Source organism: Martes martes (assembly GCF_963455335.1).
Source record: "Martes martes genome assembly, chromosome: 8".
NCBI lineage: Eukaryota > Metazoa > Chordata > Mammalia > Carnivora > Mustelidae > Martes > Martes martes.
In genome coordinates, this window is record NC_137895.1 from 38,775,282 (window position 1) to 38,800,455 (window position 25,174).

The 25,174-nt window shown below is 34.8% G+C and overlaps 1 protein-coding gene across 5 annotated transcripts in view; it reads left to right on the top strand.

Annotated features, from left to right (window-relative positions):
• The window catches only part of PPP1R12A (protein phosphatase 1 regulatory subunit 12A), a 144,662-nt gene that overhangs the window by 101,143 nt on the left and 18,345 nt on the right, over nt 1-25,174 (top strand). For 4 of the 5 annotated variants that reach the window (XM_080810406.1, XM_080810404.1, XM_080810405.1 and 1 more), the window contains 9 exons: nt 394-488; nt 917-1,021; nt 1,948-2,115; nt 2,510-2,686; nt 9,718-9,808; nt 10,957-11,157; nt 11,398-11,566; nt 13,897-14,018; nt 23,501-23,566. In XM_080810406.1, coding sequence (XP_080666532.1) covers nt 394-488; nt 917-1,021; nt 1,948-2,115; nt 2,510-2,686; nt 9,718-9,808; nt 10,957-11,157; nt 11,398-11,566; nt 13,897-14,018; nt 23,501-23,566 — 1,194 coding nt within the window. The remainder of the gene's footprint in view (nt 1-393; nt 489-916; nt 1,022-1,947; nt 2,116-2,509; nt 2,687-9,717; nt 9,809-10,956; nt 11,158-11,397; nt 11,567-13,896; nt 14,019-23,500; nt 23,567-25,174) is intronic. The other variant, XM_080810408.1, reaches the window with a different exon arrangement.

Genomic DNA, 25,174 nt, shown 5'->3' on the forward strand with positions numbered 1-25,174 from the left:
ACTGGGACTTACCAGTCAACCATTTTTGAGACCTTATTTCTTTAGAAAAATAAGAATATTTTACTTTATCATATTCCGTTACCTTATATAACCTGTTACAGAAGTTTTAGAAAAAGTCATTAAAATGTGGAGGGATTTTTTCCATGTATTAAAATATTGTCTAATTTTAGATTAAAGGAGAAAGAAAATTATTTTAAACAGGCTGTCCTTTAGTGTTTATAGTATTATTGATAGACATTAATTTTAGAATATAGCTAGGAACTTTGGAAGAATACTATAAACTGTGATGGCTGTATTATGTACATTGTTGAATACTCTTTCCTTAATGCTTTTAGCAGCTCTTATAATCATCACACAGATTTATTTTTACTCATTTTTTTTCCTGTTGTGTAGGAGAAAGATAGTAAAGGAACTAGACTTGCATATGTTGCACCTACAATACCAAGACGACTAGCCAGTACATCTGATATTGAAGAGAAAGAAAACAGGTGAATTTATTATGATTTGCTGTATGTTTTTAGTGTGAAATCTTTATTGGGATGCCTGGGTGACTTAGTCAGTTAAGCATCCAGCTCTTGATTTCAACTCAGGTCATGATCTCAGGGTTGTGAAATTGAGCCCCATGTCGGGCTCCATGCTAGACATCCCCTGCCTGGGATTCTCTCTCTGCCCCACCCCCTCCCCATATTTTGTGATCATAAGTAAACCTTCTGTAAACATCTTAATTTCCCCCCCTGTAGTTAGGATTATAGCCGAGGAATAGAACCCTAGAACCAGAATTACCTTCAGTAATATGCCAAAGTGCTTTCCCAAGGGATTTTACTGGTTTCTGCTGCTACTAATGTTTATTAATACACAGCTTTTTTAACCTATTTTAAAATTATATACCAGAACTTGAAGGATGTTCTTTTCACAGAGATTCTTCAAGTTTGCGTACAAGTAGTTCCTATACAAGAAGAAAATGGGAAGATGATCTCAAAAAGAATAGTTCAGTTAATGAAGGATCAACTTATCATAAAAGGTAACATAATTCTTGAATAACATTCTTGACCTTCATAAAAATATGAGGCAGTTTTTTGAGGGCCCTCAATTTAGTATCGTTACAAAAATATGTGCTTTTATAAATACATCTTTTGTTTAAATAAAACATCATTTAAAGACCCAGAATATATATTTAAAGATGGGTGAAAATTTGCTTCTTCTACTTATGCCAAATATATATATATATATATATATATATATATATATGGCATATTTCATTAGATTTGCTATATTAGGAAGTACCTTTTAGATTGTAGCATGTTTAGAAGGAACTCCTTATATAATTAACTACAGCAGTTGAATAGATCAGTGTCTTCATTGACCTGGTCATTAATTAGTGACCTGGAAGTTTCTACTTTTCTTAGAACTCAGAGATACGGAAATGTCTTGAATCAAAATGTTGGTAATAAAATCACATTTTGGGGCGGGGGGGCTTTAAATGTTTTCTCTGCTAAAAACAACCGAAAAGAAGAAGAAAAGATGAACAAGTATAATATAGGCATGGGTCACTACTTAAGGATGTGACTCATTGCTGAAACACTTTTCTTCAAAAAGGTCCATCTTCACTTTCCCTGAATAAAACCAAACCTAAGCGTTTTTCTCAGACCCAGCCTGGCATGACCATATGGTGTGTAACAGTCCAGGAATGGAAAATACCAGATCAGATCATCTTTGAGTCCTGTTGAGGGAGGGGGGAGGCAGTAAAATGATACACTACCAAATTAGTGAAATCATCCAGACTCCTAGCAAGTTGTAGATGCAACTCTTGGTGCTGGAGCCGGTGGTGTATTTAGGAACACAGTTTTTTAGATTTTTCCTAGCCTTGTGAATCTGTATAATATATAGACATTAACTATAGAATACACATACAAACACATCCTATATAGATATGACTCTTTCCTTTAGTTGCTCCTTTGGTAGAAGACCAGATGATTTGATTAGTTCTAGTGTTCCAAGCACCACATCAACACCAACAGTTACCTCTGCAGCTGGGCTTCAGAAAAGCCTGCTTTCCAGCACAAGCACTACTACAAAGATTACAACGGGTTCTTCCTCAGCAGGCACACAAAGCAGGTGAGTCACAGATACATTTTGTGTTCAGGCCTACTGTGTGCTTATGTATGTGCATGCATCTTTGTTTAGAAGATTGTGGGGCTCTGGATTTTTTCATTTACCTCATTAAAATTATTTACAATCAAAATTGGTTCCAAAAAGAGGCAATTACGCATGTCTGGGGAAAAAAATTAAGTTCGTGAAATATTAACTCTTTGAATCGGGCTGCTTAAAATTAAGTAAATTTCTCCTTTGACAGCTCTGGGTGAGCTTTTTGGTTCATAGCTGAAAGATGTCTTGCCTTGTGTTTTAAAAAATCCATCCCTATAGTCACCTGTTTGAGCTGCTAGAAAGTGCTTTCATTGTTTAGCTGTTTTCCTTTTCTCTTTTTGTGTTGCTGCTTATGATGCGATAGTACCTCAAATCGTTTGTGGGCTGAGGATAGTACTGAAAAAGAAAAGGACAGTGTTCCTACGGCATTGACCATCCCTGTTGCTCCAACTGTTGTAAATGCTGCAGCCTCAACCACAACCCTGACTACAACTACTGCTGGCACTGTCTCCTCCACATCAGAGGTCAGGGAGAGACGCAGGTGTGTAAAGGTCCTCACAGGACTGCTGATCTGTCTTGCCCAGTGATGAAAGTCGTTTGTTTTGCTTTTTAATCTTGGCAGGTTGGTGACCATCTCTTGAATAGGTTAATAAATGAAAATAACCTATATCATCTCAGAACTGTGTAGATTGATGTAATGGGCAATTATTAGCATTTAGGCTTGGTGACTCCCTCTGACAGAATTGATGTTTTCATTTCAAGGCAGTGAGCCAGACACTGGTCTTCTTAGCCATCTTCATTTTTTTTAATGGTTGTTTTCATTCAAGATGTTTTTGTGATGAAGATCTAAGCATACCCAGTCACATTCATGGAAGACTAGATCTGACAAAAACAGATTTTTCATTCTTCTCTGTTTCCCCCATTATTAAAAATTTTGATGGATGTTACTATTCTTGTTATTTTTGAGATTTTCATTTTAAGATTCTCTTGAAGAAAGATTTCTTAGTCATACATGTAAGCCAAATAATTTTTAAGTACATTGAGTACATTCTGGCACATAAAAGACACTCATTGATTAAATTTCTTCAACAGTTTATAAATTTATTTTATGTGCTTATATGTTAAGAGCATTGCTTTACTTTTTCCTGATGCTGCTAATTGGTATGGAATCACAAATGTGGAAAGGAACTTACATGTGATATCCTTGCTTTACAGAAGGAAACTAAGACCCAGAGATATTAAGGGACTTTTCCACTTTTATATAATTAGTGTGAGAACTAAAGTGAAGCCCAAGGTTACAGGATAATCAGTCAAATTTTTTTTTCTGCTATCATGCATAGTTCCTAGCTTTGAATTTTGTTTTTCCTCTTGAGAAAACAAAAGTCTTTAGAAATGAAATGCACCTTTTCTACATTTTATTCTTGTGAAATTAAATTAGCTACATAACTGGTATTTTTCTTTTTTTAACAAAAATACCAACCAGATTAACTTTGTCTTATTTCTGGCATGTAGTATTCGTATGCAGTCTTTGTCTCTGGTGCCTAGCAAAGTGCATGGCCTGTAGTAAGTATTAATATCCTTGCAGTAATATTTGTGCTGAATATATGAAAAGTAACAAAACATTAAATTTTTAATGTTAAAATATTTTCCTTTCTATCATTGCATCTTTATTTTCTACCAGTATGTTTATGTTTTATTTCTATTTTTATGATGAAACCATTATAAGAAGTTAACATTTTGTGATTTGAATACCAGTATAGGTCATACCATGATTTAATTATTCATTTTTCTAAATTTAAGTTAGTTTTAGGCTTTTGAGGTATTTTTGGGTAAGACCATTTAGCGAACAGAAATTAGAGGATCATAGACATCCATCATTCCTTTCTAGTGAAAATAAATTTGAGGCCTTTGCTTTTATGGTGTATGGGGAGTAAAGAAAAAGGGTCAGGAATCCTTAGTTTTTTCTGCTTTAATCCTAAAGTTAGAGTGCTCAAGGTCAGAATTTCTTCTTCTGTAAAATGAGGTATTTGATTTATATAATTTTTAACTTCTAGAATACTTCCTATTTCTAGGATTCCATGCTTTTAAAAATGTTTCCAGTGACTATTAAAGCCTAATGAGGATCTTCCTGGAATCATCAGTTGTTTCAGAACAAATAAATTAATGATTCCTAACCTCATATTTCTTTATTATGAAGTTGTTGGATCAATTTTTTGGAATTAATCCTGAAAGACATTAAAGATTGAGAATTAAATATTTGGAGATATTAATAGAACAGAACAGATTTTAATAGCATAAGAAACAAAATGTGTATGAAATATTTTCCTGGTGTATATTATGGAAATTTTGTTTGTCTTACTCTGTTTCAATGATGTTTGCAGTAATATTAATGTTTGTGTTTTGTTTCATGTCAAGTAATTGTTTGCAATTTTGAATACATTGTTGGCCTCTTCTGTTTGTCTTTCAGTTAAATTTCACTAATGGTTTTGAAATGTATATGGTTGAATATTTGTCCTCAAAATGTATATGTTAGCATTTAAATATATATTGTGGATAAAAAAAGATAAGTTAATACATTTATGCCATTTTAGGTATCCTTACATACGTACTTTCAGGTATTATGTAAAGTTACCTTACTCACTATTAAATTCCACCATATTCATGAGTTTTGTTACTTTAATTGATCAGGATTGGATGAGGATTTTCTGTTTTTATTAGCTAAGATTTCCAATGGATTATTGGTGGTGGTGGGGTGGGGAGTAGAGAAGAGAAGCTAGCTTTAAATAGATGGACCACAATAGCAAATTCTTTCATTTCTTAAATATTTCTAGTTCTCCAGTCTTTAAGTCTTTAAGATACTTACTAATAAGTTCATATTTGTAGCATGAATTCACATGGAATTATTGCTTTGTATAATTATTTTCTTCCACCTTTTTCCCTTGGCTGGGTCAGCTTGCATTTGCTCACTTTTCTTCCTACAAGGAAAAAGCTGAATGAAAAACAAGGGTTGGTTTTCAGTTTTTTAAAAATATAATTTGTTGACTACCCAAAATATAAATATTATAAATAAATATGACTATTTCAGCAATAAATGTCAGTGAAATTGGGGTGCCTGAGTGTTTCAGTCAATTGAGTGTCCTGCTCTTGATTTTGGCTCAGATCATGATCTTAAATGTCATGAAATGGAGCACCAATTTGGGCCCACTCAGCAAGAGAGTCTGCTTGGAATTCTTTCTCTACTTTTCCCTCTGCCCCTCTCCTCCTGCACTCTCTCTCTCTCTCTCTCTAAATAAATTTTTTTTAAAGAAAGTGAAATTAAAAATATATAGAATAATTGGAATTCTTGGAAAATTATTAATTAAAAAATTAATTAATTTTAAAAGCCCAGAAAATAGTAAGCAGTCTGAGATTACTAAGGAGTTAAATTATGTACCCTGTGTAGTTTTAAGAAAGAGATCCAGTATGACAGTGTGATATAGTAGTGATTAAGGCACCAGTGGATTTTGACTGATATATTCTGCCATCTGATAGTCAGCTCTTTTTTGATTGATATATTCTGATTCTTGATAGCTCTTTTTTTTGTTTTAAGATTTTTATTTTTGTGAGACTGAGAGAAAGAGAGTGCAAGCATAAGCAGAGGGAGAAGCAGACTCCCTCCTAAGCAGGGAGCCCAATGTGGAACTCAGTCCCAGGACCCTGGGATCATGACCTGAGCCTGAGGCAGACGCCCATCTGACTGAGCCACCCATGTGCCCTGGTCAGCTCTTTTTAGTTAAAAACACATAAAATATATGAATTAATTTTCTTCTCTACATTTTATTCGTAGAGTTCTGCTTTGTACAGGAACCCCAAGAGAGGAGAAAGGAACTGAATACCAGATAGGAACTCTTAAAATAATAGGAAATACAGTGTATATTGCAAATTGATAGGCTAGATTTTTATGCTCATTTGAAACAAATGTTAGGAAAATTTAAATGAACAGAAATTGTAAGTCTTCTATTTAGTAATTTTTATCCCCTTAACCTATCTATGTATGTTAAAACAGATATGATAAATACATTTAACTTTTATGGCAACTTGAAACTGTTCAAAAAGAGTGTGATAGTTGATTAGTTTCATTTGCCGTGGAGATCAGAATGGCAAGTGGCATTGCAGATTTCCCTGTTCTAAACTAAATACGGGAATTTTGACCGTTACATAGGGGAGTCAGATTCAGAAGTCCATGTTCATGCCTAACTTTCAGAGCAGCTCATGAAATACTGAAATGTTACCACCAGCCATCTAAGCTGCTATCAAGTTTTTCTGTTGAACCAGATTCGCCATTACATTGAGGTTTCATCTCCTTTTATTATCTTCCCCTCATCTGGTAGAAGTCCAGAAAGCAATAAATTGCATAGGGGCAGTAGATGCATAAATAAGTACTAAATAAATGGCTTAAAAAAATAACCATTGGAACTTTTTTTTTTTAAGATTTTATTTATTTATTTGACAGAGAGATCACAAGTAGGCAGAGAGGCAGGCAGAGAGAGAGAGGAGGAAGCAGGCTCCCCACTGAGCAGAGAGCCTGATGTGGGGCTCAATCCCGGGACCGTGGGATCATAACCTGAGCCGAAGGCAGAGGCTAACCCAGGCGACCCAGGACATATTTTTCAAGCTGATGTTTCACAGAGCACTTTCCACATGTAGCAGGTGTACCACAAAAGAAAAGTATTTTCTACTTAAATGATCTTGGGAAATGCATAATTAAACAAGGTTAAAGAGGTTTCTTCCTTCAGTTCTTCTCAGAGTCTTTAACATGTTGTGGTTTTCCTAGAGAAGATCAGAATGTATAGCATTTTCCAAATACATATAACCAACTTCTGCCACAAAGAAGCTCCTCACTATATTCTAAAATTAATTTTCTTGAACTGAAACTGTAATAACAAGTTTATTGTTATTCTTTTTTACCTTTTAAATTACTTGTCCTAAAAAAAAATCACTGGAGTTGTTATAAAAATAGGAAGTGTCTGTTACATCTATTTTTTTTAAATATCTGTTATATCTAAATAAAAAGCTTAAAACTCAGAAGAGGTGATATATAGACAAAATGAAAATTATGAAACAGTGGGAGAAAGAGAATTATCAAGCTTAGCGCAGCTTGAGCATCATGGACCTACCAATTCTGCTCATCTCTTTGGGTCTGTGCATTGGTACAGATGAAGCCATGTGTTGTAGAATCTCTAAAAGAAAGTGAAACTAAAGAAATGTTGGTAACTAAAGTGTTTGTTTAGTGAGCTTTTTTTTGCCCTATACTTTTAGGAGGACAAATTAAGAGTAACAGAAAACAGGGACTCCTGGGTGGCTCAGTCAGTTAAGTGTCTGCTTTAGGTTCAGCTCATGCTCACATATACTCTCTCTCTGTCAAATAAAAATCTAAAAAATAAATAAAAGTAACAGACAACAAATAATTAGACATTTAATTTTTGAATTAAAACTTTAGGTTATAAGCTTAAACCTGTACTAGTGTTTTAGTAGAAACCAAATTTAGTAAGATAGAGCTCTTCTAATACTTCATGAGATGTGCCTGATTTACGAGATAAATACAGTGCTACTATAATAGCAAAAAGACATACTCTTTCAGGATATTCTAGAAACATAGAGGTGAAAACATGATAACATACGGACAAAGAGGAAAAAAAATCAATTATATCATTATGAAGTAGTGCTGTTAAGTTATTCAGCCAAGTAGAGAGATCAGGTGACATTTTCTCAAACCAGATGATAAAAACAACCTAAGTCAAAAAAAAGTAGGGAGAGGATTTTCATCTTTCTCTAAATTTGTTGGATGTCTCGATCAAAAACACCCTCTAGAGAAGTTCTTGACTTACCTTGCTTACCTTGCTTACAGGTTTATCTGTAATTAGAGTAGAAGCAACACAGAAAACCAGTCTTCTAGAACTAACTTTAACCAATAAGTAAGAGTTAACTGATTGAATTGAAGCGACCAGTTTTTGGATGACAAGGGGGACTTTGTTATGTTAGGGTTAATTATTCAAGGAGGTGACTCCTAGGAATAATGAATCATATATTCTAGTTTTAGACAAATTTCTAAAAACTAAAGAGCGTGAAGGAAGAGAAAGATAAATCAAAAGGAATGAGGCTCTCCAAAAGAATTCTGAAAAAACTGTAAATTATTCTAAGGAGTTTGAGGTGTGTTATACTCTCTGAACTTAGAGCTTTAAAGGAAGCATAGAAAAAATAAAAGATGAGGCATACACCCAAAAATGAATTCCAGAGTTTGCTATGGATATATGAATATGAGTTTTAGGGAGTTTAAAGAGCAGAATGAATTACCAATTGGAAAGCATACTAAAGCTGAAAAGCCTTTTTAAAAAGTAACATTTGGGGGGGCAGGCTTTACGCAGTGGCCGTATCGTAGCCAATGAGGCTTATCCAAGGCGCGATTATTGCTAATGGGGGGGGGGGCAGGATGGTATAAACTAGATAAATTTAATAAACAACATAGAAAATAGAAATACTCTTTTTTTAAAGATTTTATTTATTTATTTGACAGAGAGAGAGAGAGATCGCAAGTAGGCAGAGAGGCAGGCAGAAGCAGGCTCCCTGCTGAGCAGAGAGCCCAAAGTGGATCTCGATTCCAGGACCCTGGGATCACGACCTGAGCTGAAGGCAGAGGCTTTAACCCACTGAGCCACCCAGGCACCCCGAAATACTCTACTTCTAAGCGTTCTCTGAGAAATGTGATTTTAGATGGTAATATAACTACAGAAAATATTAATGAGTGAACTTCCCAACTAATGTTGATCATTGGAGGGAAGTTTTTTTGTTGTGTTGCAGGGCTCTGTCTTATCTTTGCTAATTCAACCCTTTAATTAATGAAATATTAATCTCGACATAGATTGCAAGCTTTTTGAAATGGTGCATATCCTGTGACAGGATGGAACATAGGCTTAGATGTGTAAGATGAAGTGTAGTGAAGCTTACTAAGTATTAACTCCTCTTTATATCAGAAAATCAGTAACCAGGAATAAGATGCTGATTTTAAAGCAGTTTTTGTATAAAAGCACTTGACTTTTTGGAGAACTCAAAGTGTGAACAAAAGTAATGATGTCTGCCAAAAACATTAATAAATGCACAATGGCAGGAATTCAGAGAGTGTTGCTTGCTCACTAGTCATTCCATATGTTGAATGTCGCCTTCATTCCTAACCATTCTACCATAAAAAGACATTGACAGTCTAGAGTTTAGCCAGGTATCTTCACATTATCATCTAGCATGGTATTGCAGGGACTCAAAAGAGGGGCTAAGAGGACTGATGTCACATGGCTTTAAAAAACAAAAAAAAAAAAACAAAAAAGTATAGTTAGGAAGAACCCGAAAAATATAAGTTAACATGAGTTTAGATTTCCAATCTAAAAATTTATCAGATTGTATTGTTGAATTTTCAGGGTGGATATAACCATTTTTGAAGACTTTTTAAAACGCTTAACTTTGTATTCATTCACACATTCCTATATAATTATATCCACAGATATTATATCTCCAACTAACAATTTTTACTTATTACTGTAGATCATACCTCACTCCTGTTAGAGATGAAGAGTCTGAATCCCAAAGAAAAGCAAGATCTAGACAAGCAAGACAGTCTAGAAGATCAACACAGGTATATTTAATGTATATGATATATAAAACTCCAAAACAAATTATCTTTCTCTTTTTCTCTTCTCTGAAAATATTGATATCATTGGGACACCTAGCTGGCTCATTCGGAGGATCTGGAGCCGTGAGTTCGAGCCCATGTTGGGTATAGATATTACTTAAATAAATTTTTAAAACCTTAAAAAAAAAAAGGAAATACCAATGTCAGTATATAATGTGGGTAAATCTTAAAAATAAAGATTGCTTTAGTAATCCTGCGCTATCCTTTTGTATATAGCCACATTGTTATATTTAATCCAGTTAGCATATGCCTTTGTGTGTCTTTGAATATTTATTTATCTTTTGTTACCAAGATGGTATCTGGCACAGAGTATTCAATAAGTGTTAATATTTAAGTCTGATAATTATTAAAGAATTCTATGAATGTTTGGAGTTGTGAGGAATAGGTCTATTATGTTAGATGTTTCAAACAACTAATGTACAAGTATGAGGAAAATGTCACCCAATCTAGTTATCATCTCCTTAACTTCCTTGCCATTCTATGCTTTTATCCTATGTCTGTCCTTTCTTACAGTTGAGGAGCTCCAAATCCAGATTTAACTCCTTGATCCTTACTCTTACTCAAGCTGAACTGTTTGCTAAGATCTTAATAGGTTTTTCCTGTCTTTGTACCTTTACTTCTTGAAATCTAACCTGTTCTTCAAGGCTTATTCTTCAAATATTATTTCTTTACCAAAATATTCTCTGCAAATATATACATAAAAACATAAATACATATAAAGTCAGCATATAAACAATGTATCAGTTTTTCCTTCTCTGTATTTATCAGTTTTTCCTTCTTTCTCTGAACTTCTTAGAAATTTGTATGTTATTTCTGTCATCTCTCCTTAGTTTTTGTTAATTTCTTGAATATAGAGACTATTTCTTACATTTTATATCTTTCCCGAAACTATTATTGTGGTTGCTCATGATGAGTCTTAATAGAATGAATGTGACTTGCCAAGTAGAAATTCTGTTTGGGTTTCCAAACCAATTCCAGACATGTGTATTTGACTTTTAATACATTCATATTAAATTTGTCTGCTTATAAGATATTCCTTTGAGACAAGCTATAATGCCTCTCATTATTAAATTTACCCTTTTTGTGTACAGGGAGTAACATTGACTGATCTTCAGGAAGCTGAAAAAACAATAGGAAGAAGTCGTTCTACCCGAACCAGAGAACAAGAAAATGAAGAAAAAGAAAAAGAGGAAAAAGAAAAACAGGATAAAGAGAAGCAAGAAGAAAAGAAGGAATCGGAAACATCAAGAGAAGATGAATATAAACAGAAGTACTCTAGAACATATGATGAGGTAATAGTAAACCAATAATACAGCTAGGTCAAATGGTATGAATAGTTCTCGTGACTCTCAAAATATAAGAGATTTATGTACCAATAGACCATATACAAAATACTAAAAAGTATTTTAACTAGAAATCTGAATTATTTTGAGATGATTAGAACATTGTTTTTCCTTTAAAATGAATTTAAGTGTTTATGTGTTTTCAGCTGTTTACTATTTTAAATGGGTATTAATTTTAATATTGCACAGACTTACCAACGTTACAGACCAGTATCGACTGCAAGTTCAACCACTCCATCCTCTTCAGTGTCTACCATAAGCAGTTCACTTTATGCTTCAAGTCAACTAAACAGGCCAAATAGTCTTGTAGGTATAACTTCTGCTTACTCCAGAGGATTAACAAAAGAAAATGAAAGAGGTAAGAAGACCAAATCTTGGAAACACTTTGTTTCCTATAAATAATCCTTTGAATCATTTGTTGTTGTTGTTGTTGTTGTTTTCTTTTATAGTTCAATAGAAAATAAAACAGCATTCCAAACTGGGAATCACTCTGCCATTCTTCCAGAAAGAAAATGACAGATGAGAATGAGACGAGTAGAAAATAAAAATAGAAAATTATGTAGCCTGGCATTGATACATATTGTCTTTATAATTCAAGACTTCACAAAAATTTTTATGTCCAGCAACATAGAAAAAAGTCAATATAGAAAAACTGTTAGGAGGTTGTTTCTAGGAGCAGTTAATAGTGCCTTAAGTTATTTCTTGCCTGTTGAATGAATCATAGTTCTTAAATTCTTTGTGTTTGAAATTATTTTAAACTAAAATCACCTACACAAGTAATATCCTTGCTAAAACGAAACTGTTTTTATGCTTATTCTTGAGAAATAGATTTCTTTTTCAGCTGTGTGCTGGCATATTGATGATCACTATTAACATTTCATATAAACTTACTATTTAAATTTTAATAATTCCTACTTTAAGTCAGAGGTGGGTACTACATACAATCAATCCTAATTGCAGGCATTTTATATTTTAAAAGAAAATCTCATAGTATTAGTCATGACAATATCAATCCTATAGGATAAACTTGAGAAAATTAAGTTTTTCTTAATTTTCAGCTGACTTTTTTTGGTCAGAAATATTTCAGTTCTTTTTGTTTAAGATTTATTATTTATTTGAGAAAGAGAGAGTGCGTGCATGCATATGTAAGTTGTGGGAGAAGCAGAGAGAGGGGGAAAGAGAGAATCTCAAGCAGCAGAATCTCAGCTGAGCACAGAGCCTGTTGGAGGGCTCAGTCCCGCAACTCTGAGATCATGACCTGAGTCAAAAACCAAGAGTCGGAGGCTTTACTGACTAAGCCCCCCGAGGCGCCCCTTCAGTTCTTTAAGCCACTGAGTGTGAGGCCCACATAATGTTTGTAGAAAGTTTGAGCCAATAAAAGTTTAGATTATCATCTTCTACTGAATAACTGGAAGATTTAGCAACAGTGGGTCTAAAAATTCTCACATATCAACAACTGGCTAGAGCCAAATAGTTATCAGCCCTGCACTACTTGGAATAGTGCCCTCCTGACCCATTTTATCCATTTATATTATCTGGATGGCCACTGTAGGCATTGGAGTTTGAGATCGTTGCTATAAACCAATTCCAAAAACAACTCTGAAAAACCCTCTTAATACTATAATTTTGGAATTTCTTTTGCTATGACTCCTTGCTAATGACACAAGGAGACTTTTTTTTTTTTTTAAAGATTTTATTTATTTATTTGACAGATCACAGGTGGGCAGAGGGGCAGGCACAGAGAGAGGAAGAAGCTGAGCAGAGAGCCCAATGCAGAGAGCCCAGTGCGGAGCTCGATCCCAGGACCTTAAGATCATGAGCTGAGCCGAAGGCAGAGGCTTTAACCCACTGAGCCACCCAGGCGCCCCTTAAAAAATAATTTTTTAAAAAAAATTTTATTTATTCATTTGACAGATCACAAGTAGACAGAGCAGCAGGCAGAGAGGGAGGGAGGAGGCAGGCTCCCTGCCGATCAGAGAACCCGATGCGGGGCTCGATCCCAGGGCCCTGAGATCATGACCTGAGCTGAAGGCAGAGGCTTAGCCCACTGAGCCACTCAGGTGCCCCTAAAAAATAATTTTTAACGATACTTTGTTCCCCATAGATGTCTGGTTTTTAAAACAGATTTAAAGGCCCTAATATCTTTTTAGTGTATAAGTCTAAAGCTATTTTAACTGTCCTAGGAAGGAAACAGATTTTGAGACTGTATTTTTTTTATGTTGATTTGTTTTTAATATAAATATTTTTTCCAGAAAAAAGAGTTTGTTCTTAAATACTATCTAATAGAAATTGAACGAATTCTACTACTGAATGAGGAGTGGGAATAGTAGAAACAGAAACTGATAAACTTGGTGGATGCCTGCTTGTTCTTCCATCATTAAGAACTGGTTTCCTTGGGGCGCCTGGGTGGCTCAGAGATCATGACCTGAGCCGAAGGCAGAGGCTTAATCTGCTGAGCCACCCAGGCACCCCTAAAATTCTTCTCTTGATCAAGAACCTATCCAGTGGGAGATACAAAGACATGTTTAAACCAAGTTTAAACCACTGAGAGGGACAAAAAAATAATTCTGATTGGAGAATTTTAGAAGGCTTCATGAAGGAGGTTGACTTTGAATTGTTATTATATTTTTCTTACAAAATACCATCAAAATATATTGCTACCATGTGGTTCACTGTAATCTTTAACAGAAGGAGAAAAGAGAGAAGAGGAAAAAGAAGGAGAAGATAAATCACAACCTAAATCAATCCGAGAACGACGAAGACCGAGAGAGAAAAGGAGATCTACAGGAGTTTCATTTTGGACACAAGATGTGAGAACCTGTTAACATATAATTACTTGATAGTATACTTAATCTTTTCAGAAGTACATACTAATAATTTCTTATTTACCTCAGATTACATATTCTTTAGGTCATCATTATGTGTTTTGAGTCAAGTTATTAAATCAGAAAAGTTTTCTTTATAAGGATAGTTAATGAGTACTTAGATTTTTGGTATTACTGAAAATCAAGAGTTCTGTCCCAATTTTGGAATAAAAATGATAGCTAATAGGTACAGCTCAGGAAATATATATAATTGTATAGTGGTTAAACTGGCTTTACTTTGGACATTCTTTGAAAGAAAGGTGCTTTACATGTTTTTGCTATTATTGTGTATTATTTTCAGGTATGCAACATAGTGATTCAGCAGTTACATACAAAATGCCCACTACAATAAGTGTAGTAACCATCTCTCATTATACAGTTATGACAGTATTAGTGACTGTATTCCCTATGCTGTACTTTTCATCGCCTTGACTTATTTTATAAATGGAAGTTTAAACTAATCCCCTTCATCTTTTTAACCTATCTCCCCATCCCCTCTTGAAGCAATCAGTTCGTTCTCTGTATTTATGAGTCTATTTCTGTTTGTTTGTTTGTTAATTTTTTGCGCTTTTAGAGTCCACGTAAAAGTAAAATCATGTGGTATTTGCTCTTCTCTGTTTGACTTATTTCTGTTAGCATAATACTCTCTAGGTCTATCCATGTTGTGAAAGGCAAGATTTCATATTTTTTATGGCTGAGTAATACTCTATTGTATATATTTTCACATTTTCTTTATTTAATCTCTTGATGGATACTTTGGTTGCTTCCTTGTCTTGGCTGTTGTAAATAATGCTGCAGTGAACATGGGGAAAAATCTCTTTAAGGATTAGTGTTTTAGTTTTCTTCGGGTTAATTACCCAGTACAGGAATTACTGGATAATACGGTATTTCTTTCTAATTTTTTGAGGAAGCTCCATATTGTTTTCCATAGTGGCTGCACCAGTTTGCATTCCCACTAACAGTACACAAAGGTTCCTTTTTCTCCACATTCTCGCCAACACTGGTTATTTCTTATCTTTTTGATGCTAACCATTCTGACAGGTGCAAGATAATGTCTTGTTGTGGGATCTGGTTTTTTTGCATTTCCCTAATGACTAGTGATGTCGAACACCTTTCTCTGTATCTGTTAGCCATCTCTGTCTTTTTGGGAAAATGTCTTTTTAAGTTCTCTATTTTTTAATCTACCTTTTTGTTGTTGGTGGTGATGGTGGTGTTGAGTTGTGTGAGGTTTTTATATTTTTTTTAATATTAACTCCTTACCAGATAATGTTACTGTCAAGTATCTTCTCTCATTCAGTGGGTTAGACTTTTCATTCTAACGAGGGTTTCCTTCATTGTACAAAATCTAGTTTGATAAGTCCCGGTTGTTTATTTTTGCTGTTCCTTTCCCTTGCCTGAGGGGACAGATCCAAAAATATACTGCTTAAGCCTGGTATCCAAGAATTTACTGCCTGTGTTTCTTTTAAATAGTCTTTAATCCATTTTGAGTTTATTTTTGTGAATGGTATTAAAATGGTCCAGTTTCATTCTTTTTCATGTAGCTGTCTGGTTTTCCAGCACCATTTTTTGAAGAGACCATCTTTCCTTAATATATATTCTTTTGCTTTGTCGAAGATTAACCATATAAGCATGGGGTTATTTTAAGGTTCTCCTTTCTGCTCTATTGATCTGTGTCTCTTTGTGACAATACCATAGTATTTTGATTACTATCACTTTGTGTAGTATACTTTGAAATCTTGGATTGTGATACCTCTGGATTTGTTAAGATTCTTTCTCAAGATTGCCTTGGCTTTTCAGGGTCATTTGTGGTTCCATATTAATTTTAGGATTATTTGTTCTAATTCTGTGAAAAATACTATTGCTTTTTGATAGGGATTACATGAATTTGTAGATTGCCTTTAGTGTGGACAGTTTGACAGTATTTTTCTAGTCCATGAGCATTGTGTATCTTTTTATTTATTTGTATCATCTTCAGTTTCTTTGACCAATATCTTATCATTTCAGAGTACAGTCTTTCACCTCTTGGGTTAAATTCATTCCCAGGTATTGTATTCTTTTTGATGCAGGTGTAAATGGGATTTTTTTTTCTATTTCTCTTTCAGTTTGTTATTAATGTGTAGAAATGCAACATATATTTTTGTGTATTGATTTTGTATCCTGCAACTTACTGAATTCATTTATTAGTTCTAATAGTTTTCAGTGGAATCTTTAGGGTTTTCTCTGTATATGTCATCTGTAAATAGTGACAGTTTTACTTATTCCTTACCAGTTTGGATTACTTTTAGTTCTTTTTCTTGTCTGATTACATTGGGTGGGACTTCCAGTACTATGTTGAATGAAAGTGGTAAGAGTATTATTGTCCTTTTTCTGATCTCAGAGAAAAAGCTTTCAGCTTTTCACAGTGGGGTATGTTAACTATAGGTTCATCATCTATGGCTTTCTTTATGTTGAGGTATGTTTCCTTTAAATCCACTTTGTTGAAAATTTTTATCATGAAAGAATATTGAATTTTGTCAAATACTTTTTCTGCATTGAGACAATCATATTTTTATCCTTCATTTTGTTAATGTGTTATATTGACTGATTTATAGATATTGTACCTTTACATCCCTGAGATTAGTCCCATGGGATCATGGTAAATAATCCTTTTAATGTATTATTGTATTTGTTTTGTTAATATTTATGAGGATTTTGCATGTATGTTGATCAGTGATATTGATCTGTAATTTTCTTTTTTTGTGTCTGATTTTGGTGTCAGGGTAATACTGGCCTTATAGAATGAATTTGGAAGCATTCCTTCCTCTTCTGTGTGTTGTTGGGGGTTTTTTTGGTTTTTTGGTTTTGGGGGTTTTTTTTTGAACAGTTTGAGAAAGATAGGTATTACTTCTTTATATGTTTGGTAGAACTCATCTGTAAAGCCATCTGATTCTGGACTTCCTTCTTTGCTGGGCATTTTTTAAGTACTGATTCAATTTCATTACTGGTGATGGGTCTGTTCAGATTTTTTATTTCTCCCTGATTTAATCTTAGAAGATTTTATATTTCTAGAAATTTATCCATTTCTTCTAATTCGTTGGCATGTCATTGTTTTTAATAGTTTCTTCTTCTAATTCTTTGTACTCCTGTGGTGTCCATTCTAACTTCTCTTTCATTTTTTATTTTATTTATTTCAGTTCTCTTTTTTTCTTGAGGAAGCTGGCTATAAAGGTTTGTCAGTTTTGTTTATCTTTTCAAGAACCAGCTCTTAGTTTCATCTATCTTTTTTTTTGTTTTCTAGTCTATATTTCATTTATTTCTGCTCTGATCTGTATTACTTCCTTTTTTCTGCTAACTTTGGGCTTTGCTATTTTTCTAATTCCTTTAGGTTTAAGGTTAGATTGTTTGAAATTTTTCTTGTTCCTTGAGATAGGCCTGTATCGCTGTGAACTTCCCTTTTAGAAGCATTTTTGTTGCATCCCAAAGATTTTGAGCCATTGTTTCCCTTTTCATTTATGTCCACGTATTTTTTTTATTTCCTCTTTGATTTCTTCATTGACCCATTGTTTATTTAGTAGCATGTTGTTTACCGCCACATGTTCATGTTTTTTCTAGTTTTCTTCTAATTGATTTTTAGCTTCATACCATTTTGGTCAGAAAAGATACTTGATATGATTTCAGTCTTAAATATTTTGAGGTTTATTTTGTGGCCTAACATGATCTGTCCTTGAGAATGTCCCATGTGCACTTGAAAAGAATGTATTTTGTTTTTAGATAGAATGTTCTATATATATCTGTTAAGTCTATCTGGTCTAATGTAACTTTCAAAGTCACTGTTTTCTTATTGATTTTTCTATCTGGGTAGTCTGTCCATTGATGTAAGTTAAAGTATTTAAAGTTCCCTACTATTATTGTATGATTTCAATTTTGTCCTTTATGTTTGTTAATATTTGCTCTTTATTTTTAGGTACTCTTATGTTGGGTATATTGATATTTAAATTCTTATATTCTCTTGTTGGATTGATCTCTTTAACATTATGTAATGCCCTCTTTGTCTCTTTTTAGTCTTTGTTTTAAAGTCTGTTTTGTCTAATACAAGTATTGCTACCCAGCTTTTTTTTTCTTCCATTGGAATTTTTTTTTTCCATCTCTTTACTTTTAGTCTGTATGTGTCTTTAGATCTGAAATAATTTCTTGTGGGCAGCGTATGGTTGGGTCTTCTTTTTTTTAGCCATGTAGTCATCCTATATCCTTTGATTGGAGCATTTACATTTACAGGAATTACTGATAGGTATGTTCTTCAGTTTTGTTCATTGTTTTCTGGCTGTTTTCATAGTTCTTCTCTGTTCCTTTCTTCTCTTGTTTCCCTTGTCATTTGATGACTTTAGTAGTATGCTTGGATTCCTTTCTTTTTATTTTTCGTGTGTCCATTTTAGGTTTTGGTTTGTGGTTACCATGAGGTTTGTATATAACATCCTATGTATACAGTGGTCTGTCTTAATAGTCATCGCTCAAGTTCGAACACATTCTAAAAATACTTCATTTTTACTCCTTCCTCTACATTTTATGTATGTGACATATTTCACTACTTTTATTTTGTGTATCCTTTAATTTCTGTAGGTATAATTGATTTTGTTTTTTAACAAATACTTTTGCTTTTTAAGCTTCATATACTAGCCAGTGAAATTTTTTCCTTTTATAATTTTCTTATTTCTAGCTCTGGCCTTGCCTTTTCCACTTACGGAAGTCTCTTTAACATTTCTTATAAGGCTGGTTTAGTGGTGGGGAAGTCCTTTAACTTTTTGTCTGGGAAACTCTTTATCCTTCTTCACTTCTTAATGATAACCTTTCTAGGTAATCTTGGTTGTAGGTTTTTTCCCAGAAGGTTGTAGGTTTTTTCCATGACAGTCTCTGTCATGCCATTCCCTTCTGGCCTGCAAAGTTTCTGTTGAAAAATAAGCTAACAGCCTTATAGGGTTTCCCTTGTACACAAGTAGTTGGTTTTAAGATTCTCTTTATCTTTAATTTTTGATGTTTTGATTAATAAATATCTTGGTGTGGACCTCTTGGATTCCTCTTATTTGGTGATCTGTGCACTTCCTGGATCTGGATATCTGTTCTCTTTCCCAGGTTAGGGAAGTTTTCAGTTATTATTTCTTAAAATAAGTTTTCTGCCTTTTTCTCTCTCTTTTCTCCTTCTAAGACCTCTATAATGTTAATGTTAATATCCTTAGTATTGTCATAAATTCCCTTAACCTATCCTCATTTTTTAGTTCTTTTTTTCTCTTGTTCAGCTTGGATGCTTTCTACTACCCTGTCTTCCAGATTGCAGATTCATTCTTTTGTATTCTCTAATCTGCTGCTGACTCTAGTATATATTTTTCATTTCAGTTACTGTATTCTTCGGCTCTGATTGGTTCTTTTTTATATTTTCTTTTTCTTTGTTGAAATTCACCCTTAGTTCATCCATTCTTCTCTCAAGTCTGGTGAACATCTTTATGACCATGACTTTGAACCTATACCAGGTACACTGGTTATTTCCATTTTGTTTTGTTCTTTTTCAGAGGTTTTGTCTTATTCTTTCATTTGGAACATAGTTGTCTGTTTCCTCGTTTTCTGTTTGTTTCTCTGTATCATGTGGGTCAGCCGTGTCTCCTGGTTTTGAAAGTAGTGGCCTTGTGGTTTTGTGGTGCCCTGTAACACAACCCTTCCCCCCACCCTATCAACAGAACCAGGCACTCCAGCATGGTGGATTGGATCCCCTGTGTAAGCTGTGTGTACCTTCCTCTTGGAACTAGGCCATGATCTGGGGGCACCAGTGGGTGGGCTGGCCCTCAGCCCAGCTGGCTACAGTCATCAGCTGCACCTACTACAGATGCACTGATGGGCAGTGCTGGTCCCTAGTGCAGCTGACTGAGAAGCCTGACTATAGCTGCTGTGGGTAGGCTGGTGGGTGGGACTGGCTCTCCCCGTCCCCAGGACAGGAGTAGTTTTGAAAGTGTTCCAGGACCCCCACCCCAGGGCTGCCCACTAGGTGTGATGGGGCAGTAATCATTTTCTGGGGACACAAGTTTTGACCAAGGCTGCCCATCAGGTGTTGCAGAGCAGGAGCCACTTTGAAGGGGTGCCTGCCAGTGTGAGTGGATTGAGCAGGGAGCATCCACGGGGAAAGCTGGGATGGGGTAAGCAGTGCTAGGAAGGTAGATAGAGGGTGTCAGAACTGGCCCTTATGTCTGGCCAACTAGGCAGAAGGGGGTTGGAAATGGTGCTAACTAGTACCTTCTTCCCTAGAGAGAGCCCCTACAGATCCCTGACCCTCAAGCACATGCCCTCAAATTAGTAAGTGAAAATCTTCATGTATAACCCAGGTGCTTGTCAAACTGCTACTTCAGCACAGGGTCTCTAACCAAATGACATAGTATCATGGCCCTTTGAAAGTGGAATATCCATTTCCTATAGTCTTCTGACTCTTCCAGAGTTAAGCCCCATTCATTTTCAAAGTTACTGGAGTTAATCCCTTCTTATTTTCAAAGCCAGGTGTTATAGGTATTCATCTTCCCCATGCAGGTCCCCAGAGTAGGGGTTGCCCAGTGTGAGGCATGATGCCCCTTGTTATTCGAGGAGAAGTTCTGTACCTATGATAATCCTCTCATTTGTGGGTTGCCATATGAGAGCTTTGGTACTTAACTGCTTCTCTGCCCCTCCTGCCCTTCTCCATGGGGCTTCTTTATGTTTTTTAGCAATGGAAGATCTGTTCTGCTAATTTTCAGGTTGTTTTCAGAGTGAGTTTTTACATTATATGTAGCTGTTGCCTCAGTGTGTCCATGGAGGGACGTAGGCTCAGGATCCTCCTACCTCACCATCTACCTAGAACTCCTTAAGATGCTTTACATTCCGTTTTCGTGAATATGATTATATAATATACATAATAATTAGTTACAGCTCAAGTGATGTTTGCTAGAAGTAGTGCTTTGGCTTATCAAATTGTAACACTCACACAAAATTTTATTTTTTTTCCTTATCCCTGATTATATATATGCGTAACATTGCTATTCATATACAGGAGAAAGAAGAACTATAGTGTAGCACAGTTAACATGAAATTTATGCTGTTTCAATAGAACACATTACTATGGAAGGACAAGCACAATCTGTTTGGGTTTTTCCAGCCTCTTGGGTTTGTTTTTTTTTTCCATTTTTCTTTTAATTTTTAATATGGAAAATTCAAATGTACAAAAGTAACAGAGAAGTATAATGACCCCACCCCAGATATCCCTACACCTCCCCAATCCCATATTATTTGAAGAAAATCTACAGAATATCATTTCATCTAAAAATTTTAATATGTATTTTTAAGAGGAAAGGATTCCTTTTTAAAAATTACCAGAATTAATATTTTTTAATAAAAGTAATCACAGTATATATACCATACAGCAAATGATCACAATACTGTGATCACATTTATTGTTAAGTAAGTTAACTGTAAATCCTTAATATTTAATATCCAATATTAATATCCATTCAACTTATATATGCCATAAGTGGTTTGTTGTAGTTTTATACTTTGGTTTGTTTGGAATACAGTAGGGGTTATGCATTATGAATAGTACATCTTTAATGCCTCTTTTAATCAGTTTCTCCTTCCATCTCATTTTTTTCCTTACAGTTATTTTTGAATGAACTTGGGTTGTCATGTCCCAGAAGTGTTAACACATTAATGTGGTTTTTTATATTTCCTATAAATTGGTAACTGCCATTTTACCAATTGGTAACTACCAGGTAGAGAACTGATCCCATTGTGGTTCAAAAATTCTTTTGGCAAGGTATCTTTATTCATCAAGAAGTATATGATATCTGGTTTATTTTAATTGATTGCTCATTACCATTTTAGTAACAGAAACAAAACCTTACAGTCTTAGCACCCTAACGTAGTTACTCTTATTACTTAAAATTATCTTTTTAATAAGTCGTTGTATTAGGAAGTTCATAGTCAAAGCTGTGTTTGTTAATAGTATTTATTTTTCCCCAGTTTTATTCAGACCAGCTCTCCCTTCAGAACTTCACTTGCTGGAATACCCTTAACTTTGCATTGTAAGGATTTTTCCTGGGATTCAAATTGGCAGTACTCATCTTCTTAATTTGAGCCTACATTAAATTGTGTTCTAATTAGCCATCAGAGGACAGGTCTTCTTTCTCCATCTTAGCCACATTTGAAGCTATATCAGCTTCAAATACATACAAAAAGAATCAAGAGCTCTGTCAAAGAAAGGGTATTATGTAGTTAAGCAGCTTTTTAATCTCTTGTATTAGTAGGCCCCCCCTTTTTTTGATTACTACTTTTATGACCTGTGAACCTCCCCACTTTTTAAATTTCCAGTTTCTATGTTTTCCCATGAAACTGCAGTTTTTTTTTTTTTTTTTTTTTTATTTATTTGAGAGAGAGAGAGAGAGCGAGCATGAGAGGAGAGAGGTCAGCGGGAGAAGCAGACTCCCCGCTGAGCAGGGAGCCCGATGTGGGACTCGATCCCGGGACTCCAGGATCATGACCTGAGCCGAAGGCAGTCGCTCAACCAACTGCGCCACCCAGGCACCCGAAACTGCAGTTTTTAAAAACAATCATTTCATGATGTGGAATTCATATTTTTGTATTAACGTTTATATTAATAAAACTAACAATAGCACCATTGGTTTTGCCTGATTTCTATTTAGTGTGCTGTAAACTCCCAAGAAATTTCCAGATGTTGATAAGCTACCTAAATATAATAGGACTTCTGCATAAATCTTGACAAGCTTATGGAATCCCAATTTTTCTTACTTAATATCATGAATTTCCTATTTTTGCTGCCCCATTATAGTGGAGTGTCTAAATAGTACATTTTAACTATTAAAGCACATGCAGTATCATTACAGTATAAAATGTAATACCTTCTTCTGCTAAGCCTCCAGTTTCCTCACTCCCACTGTGAATGTGTTTCCTAAATCATGTTTTTAGGTAGATAATCTTTTTTCACCATGCATGTTAACCTGCTTAGATTGTGTCATGCAGACAAAATAAGGCTTCTTCAAAATAGGATAGAAAAATTCCCACTTAAAGATTAGTTTTCCTTTTGATTTGTTTCCTAGTAGATTTTTCTCAAGGGTCGTTTCAAATTAGAAAAGCCCTGGGGCATCTGGGTGGCTCAGTTGGTTAAGCAACTGACTCTTGATTTCCACTGAGATCCTTTTCTCAGGGTCATGAGATTGAACCCCACATCAGGCTTCCAGCTCAGCAGGGAGTCTGCTTGAGATTCTCTCTGCCTCTCCCATCCCCACCACATACCCCCCACCTCTTGCTTGCATGCTCTCTCTCAAATAAATCTTTTTTAAAAAATTAGAAAAGCCTTAAGAAATTTAAGTATTAAGTGTTTGAAATTTATTTTTACTTTTCTAAAGTAAATTGACAATGTATTTTAGAGCGATGAAAATGAACAAGAACAACAATCAGATACAGAAGAAGGATCCAATAAGAAAGAAACTCAGGTAAAAAGCATTTGTGTTTAGAAGTATTCATATTTTTTAAGGATTGCTGTTTGCTTGTGTTCGTATTTATTCGTGCAAGACAATTACTGCACACTGTACCTGCATGCTGGGGATAGACTTAGTGCTTCTCTGGGGTCAGGGGTAAATGCACTGGAAGGGACACAAATAATATTTTAGAGACAGTGGAAATATTCTGGATCTTGATTATAATGTTGATTTTCTGGATATATATAGCTGTCAAACTTATCAAACTGCATACCCTAAGTGAATAGTTTATTATATATAAATTAATCTTCAAAGTTGAAAAGGAAAAAACAAAAGTAGGGGATATCGATAAGTAGTGGAGGGCAAAGTTAGCTTCTAGAGAAGACAGTAAGTAGGTCTTTTTAACTTTCTTGACATTCCTTTAGAAATTTAGTGCTCTAAAGGACTTTTACATTATCACAACTTATTGTACCAACAGTCTTCTCCAAAAAGGCATTTTTTCCTCCTCAGTAGTGATTAAGAAACTAAGGCAAGTTTGAATGACTTAAAAGGTTACATAACTAGCAAATTCTGAAAGTTTCTTCCCACTGTTTTTCCCCCTCTATTCCCTATTGTTTGGCTGCGGAGAAAGCTGACATGCTTTAAAGACCTCTATTCACATAGGGGTAGAGCCGTATAATATGAATTGGTTCTAATCTTCTAAGCTTAGCAGTATCTAACCTGAAATGGCATTCTGTCATATCATCTTTAGTTTTGACTTGGAGTTCCTAAATAGAGCTATTGAAATTCTTTTCAATCAGCAAGGATGTACAGTAATATGAAGTGACCAGAAGTTGGTTACCTGTGCTATGTGACTGTGGATGTTACTTTTAGAGCCAAGTTTCCTATTTGGTCCTGAAAGCTGCTTTTATTTTATAAATAGGTACCCAGACAGATAATGAAGAATTAATTACTTCCAAGGGTAAATTATTTGCAGGGTAAAGTTTTATCACCTTTAAACCCTTTGCCTCTCAGTTGTCAGCATCCCCCAGTTCCCCTATGTCTTGTGTTTATTATATTCTGTAAACCCGACCGTTGTCTTCCTTTCCCAGTGGTATCATGTGAATTCCCATCTTTCAAGGGAAAAATAATAGGTAAACAAGAGGGAATGGGTTAGTAAACCATTCCTAGTTGGCACTTCTCACTGCCTTATCACATAGACCTCACATCCCACCAGGCTGGGATAGAAGGGAAAAGGTTTTCTGACTTCCGAGTTGTGACTTTGAAGCATATTGCTTCTTGTGTTTAAGTTTTCCTGTTAAAGTTATACATGAGATACATTAAGACTGAGTAGAAAATTGTTTCTAGGAAGAAACATTTTCTTAGTTCCAAACAGTTTAAATAGGTTTGTTCATTTTAAATAGGGGATTAATTAGCTCTTGTTTTTGTGCCAACATTCAGTTACAAGTAACAGAAAACCCAACTGAAACCAAATTGACAAAGAATTTGTTATGCTCCAGTTGTATTACACAACCCTCTATGTCAGCTTCATCCTCAAGCAGGTATACCTCACTGGGCTGGGATTTATAATAATTGGCTTGGACTAGGCAAGGTCCACCACTAGGATAGTGCAGCCATTTTGCT